We start from the raw sequence: 4,246 nt of genomic DNA, 5'->3' as shown, positions 1-4,246 counted from the left end.
TATATATATATATATATATATATATATATATATATATATATATATATATATATATATATATATATATATATATATATATATATATATATATGTAATAATACTTTTAATGTAGTTTCTAAATATATAAATTTTAAATACTAATACTAAACATAATCTCATGAAAATTTGAATTGTAAAGAACTTCCGCCAAGCCTTAAATCTCTAGGCATAATGCTAATATATAAATTCTAAATACTAATACTAATACTATCCCACCCAAAGAGGTACCTACAATTTTGCGAGGGGGATATGGTGCAAACCCTGGGTACACCCAAAAAAAAAAAAAAACTTCCCCCAAGTCTATCTGTTAACCGAACTAGACATAAATAAAATAGGACGGAGAGGGGTTAAATAATTTATAACTATAGGTAATTTCGGTATTCATTCATATATATTGTGATACTAGTTATGACACGCGCGTTGCGCGATTAGATTAATGCCCAATGAGTATTTTTAAATTAATGTTGCTTAATTGGTTAAAGTAGTCATATAATAATGAGAGAGAAAAATGTTAAAATATGTTATTTTAATAAAAGATAAAGAAATTGAAAATAACTAAATTATAACTAAAGTAAGTAAAAACAAATTAACCACTAACTAAAGCTGCCTGTCTAGGAAGAAAACAGTTGGATAAAGAGTACTAATTTGAGAAGATTAAATTAATTATTTTTCTTAGTGCGTTTTTGCTGATGTTCGGAATTGTCTTCATCTTCTCCATCTTTAGTGAAGTTTAGTTTTTTGTCTTTACTGCATCTTGTTTACTGGTGGTAGTCAGATCAATGAGAATGATTCGTGCAATGATGTTATGACATATGATACCATGTGTTTGTCTTGCTGTGTATAGGATTGAGACCTCAATTGTATTATGTATTCTTCATCTTGTAAGCGGTTATTGATATTTCATTATTTTGAATTCTTAGTTGTTGACCCTGCAAGATTCATATGTAGTTAGTCATAGGTTAATTTACTGTAAAACATGAGTGTTTGTGGTTGGAAGAGGGGTAGTACCTGTTGTTTCAATTGCATAACTTGTTTGCTAGTTAAGAGTAATAGTTGTTCAGCACATTTCCCAAACATGGATGTAACAAGCTAAGGCATCCACTTCCATAAGTAATTTTCACGTCCATTTTACACCTATTATGCTTTTTTTAGATTAGCATTGTTGTATTTTTTTTTTTTTAATGATTCAATTGATACTTAGCTTCTTCTAAATAAAATGTATATAAAATTTGCTACTAATCGTGGTGTTTCCACTGCGGTCATTTCATCACAATGCAAAACAGTGAAATTGTTTGTCACTTTTGCGTTAATCTTTTTCATACAATGACTGCATCCAATGTACCATGTGTTTTTGTTGCGATGTTTAAACCTAATTTTCCCTTTTATCCAAACAAGTTGAATCTACAAGCTGTCATCAGTACAAAAATTAATGGTAGCTATCATATATTAAATTATTGTGTAAAACTAAGCATAAGTGCAAAACATAGAATTTGCCTGACATCAATTGCGCAGTGAACGCCACATCTTCTTTATCCACGGTTTTCTTGAACACATGCTCAGCATCCTCTATACATTCATGGTTCATGTTCATGTAACATGTGGTCATTGAAGAAGAAAAAACCCCATTTTTTGCAATGTCAAAGTAAACACTCTGTTTGTCTTTACTTTTTTTTAAAAAAAAAAACAAGCTCAGTGTATAACATTCAACAAGTGAGCAGAAAATTGGTACAAGTACACTACACGACAAGATTATGAACTACAATCCCCAATAGAAGTTTCTTTACAAGTGTAAGAATGTGAGTTTGCAAAGCTCAGTGTATAACATTCAACAAGCTCAGTGTAATAATTGCCTCTGCACCTGAAAAAGTATTAATTATTTCTGTTCACATAGAACTAAACTGATCAATTCAAGCCCAAGCAAATTCTGTGAGCATGACAAATATGAAAGTTACTAAAATTTAAGGTTGCAACTTTCTGTAACTTCCTTCACAAATTAAGTATAATCACAACTAACAAAATAAATGCAATAATTATGGATTGATTGGGAAAAACAGAAAAAACACTTTTATGAATACCTTGAAAATTGCAGCAGCACCTTTTTGAGTGCCATCCCCTCCAATTACTAATTCCCTATTTATAAATGACAGTATTGAAATTTGGCTCAAAATATTGTTATAACAAATAGAGAATATAAATAATATATGGACAACACAAAGCATTTTTGATGGTTATAATGTATATATGGTGTAACATGAATAGTTGAAAAAGAAATATAATATATCAACCATTCATTTTTGAGTATATATGGTTAATAATCAACAGTAACATTAATTAACGGACCCGCATCAACTAATTAACGGAACAAGGGTTATTTTTGAGAGAAGTCAATAATAATTAAGGGCAACATAGGAAAATCATTTAAAAATATTTAAATACAAATAATATCAACCATTCATTTGAATAAATTATTACACCAACAATTTTTTTTTTTCCGTTAAGGCCTGGCTTTTATTAAAAGTAGGGAAAGATACATGAAATTGTAAAAGGAGTTTAGTTTATCATATCACTCATCACTAAACTCATTTATTTAGATATTTATATATGTGTGTGTGTAATTCTACTATTCCATCTGTGAATGTGTCTGGCAGGCGTTGTATAGAATGATATAGGCGGGCGGGCGGGCGTTTAGTTATTGGGACATTTGATAGCATTTGGAGGAACATTGCGATTACAAACATTGAGAGCAAGACTGATAGTAGTTTGGAGATTGATGATTTGGAGAAGATTAGGCTTAGCTGCTACGCAAAGACAAACAGTGGCTTCTAAATCGACAAGTCCCTGAATCAAGGTGCAGCAATCCCTTGCGGGATCATTGGGAGGAATGTTTACTGTAAGTTTCACCAGATTTAGTAAACCAACACATACTTTTAATTCTGTTGTGTTCTTAGGGCATGTGTTGCTGGGAGGCGGTGGGATCATCGGAGGTGGACTGCGAGGCGGTGGGGGATTGCGAGGGGGTGGGGCCATCATGGGGGGGGGATTGCGAGGTGGTGGGGCCATCATCGGAGGAGGATTGCGGTGGGGGTGGGGCCATCATCGGAGGGATTGCGTGGCGGTGGGGCCATCATGGGGGTGGATTGCGAGGCGGTGGGGCCATCATCGGAGGAGGATTGCGTGGGGGTGGGGCCATCATCGGAGGGGGATTGTGTGGCGGTGGGGCCATCATGGGGGGTGGATTGCGAGGTGGTGGAGCCATCATCGGAGGGGGATTGCGTGGCGGTGGGGCCATCATTGGAGGTGGATTGCGTGGCGGTGGGGCCATCGTCGGAAGTGGATTGCCGCCGCCAAGGCAAGGCGGTAGTACAGGTAGTGAAATTGAAGTGCCAAGGGAGAAGGATGCAAGGCTGAGCAGGGAAAGTAGGAGGATAGCTAAGGCTTGGTCTTTGGAAGCCATACTCGAGAAATTATACAAAATATTTGTAATTTGCTTTTGCTGGTATATATGGTGATTGAAGAGTGTGTGTAAATGTGAGTATTTATAGGCGCAAGCAGGGAACAATTGATTCAATGCAAAATTTTCACTTCAAAACCACCTTCCCAATTTAGACTATTTAAATTTCCATACCTTCTCTTTTTAAATTAAGCTTAATTAGCTTACACCTGCTATTTGGGGGTAGTGTAATTATCAACATCCCTATTTGGGATCATGTTTCATGAAATACTGCAAAGTGGAAATAAAATATTTGACTAATTAATGACATTATGCCTACTATTATGTAGTGTGATGACACATCTATATTTAAATTTCCATACCTTCTCTTTTTATGCTTAAACAAGTTGAGAAAGTATATAGATGAACAGATACTACAATAAGTAGTACTAAAAAAAAAATCACTTAAATTGGTTTAAGTTATAAGTAGACAGTCATTTTAATAAACTAGTGAAAATCAAATGTAACTCTATAATGTGAAATAAAAATGACCTAATTTCATTTATTAGCTTATTTTCTTTGTCAATACCCAATATATCAATAATTCAAGGCATCAATTATTCAACTTAACTTCAAAAATATACAAATTTTAGGTAAATGTTTTAGTTTTATTTGATTAATTAATTAGTGATTTATTGTGTATATTTATTTTTATTTATACTTTTAGGAAGTAAAATTACTAGCTTTTTAATTTTTAAAACTAAAAAAAAAAAAACT

General features: G+C 33.5%; 1 protein-coding gene across 1 annotated transcript; it reads left to right on the top strand.

Annotated features, from left to right (window-relative positions):
* The first annotated feature begins 2,990 nt into the window (after positions 1-2,990).
* On the top strand, positions 2,991-3,548 carry LOC116020388 (acanthoscurrin-2-like). Its single transcript, XM_031260864.1, has one exon. The coding sequence runs from the start codon at positions 2,991-2,993 to the stop codon at positions 3,546-3,548; it is 558 nt and encodes a 185-aa protein (XP_031116724.1).
* Positions 3,549-4,246: the final 698 nt, after the last annotated feature.

This window comes from Ipomoea triloba, chromosome 5 (assembly GCF_003576645.1).
Source record: "Ipomoea triloba cultivar NCNSP0323 chromosome 5, ASM357664v1".
NCBI lineage: Eukaryota > Viridiplantae > Streptophyta > Magnoliopsida > Solanales > Convolvulaceae > Ipomoea > Ipomoea triloba.
Note: the sequence above shows the minus strand (reverse complement) of the source record. Positions and strands in the feature narration are given on the sequence as shown.

Coding starts and splice junctions, on each gene's coding strand:
- LOC116020388 (XM_031260864.1), top strand. CDS start 2,991: ATGTGTTGCTGGGAGGCGGTGGGATCATCGGAGGTGGACTGCGAGGCG.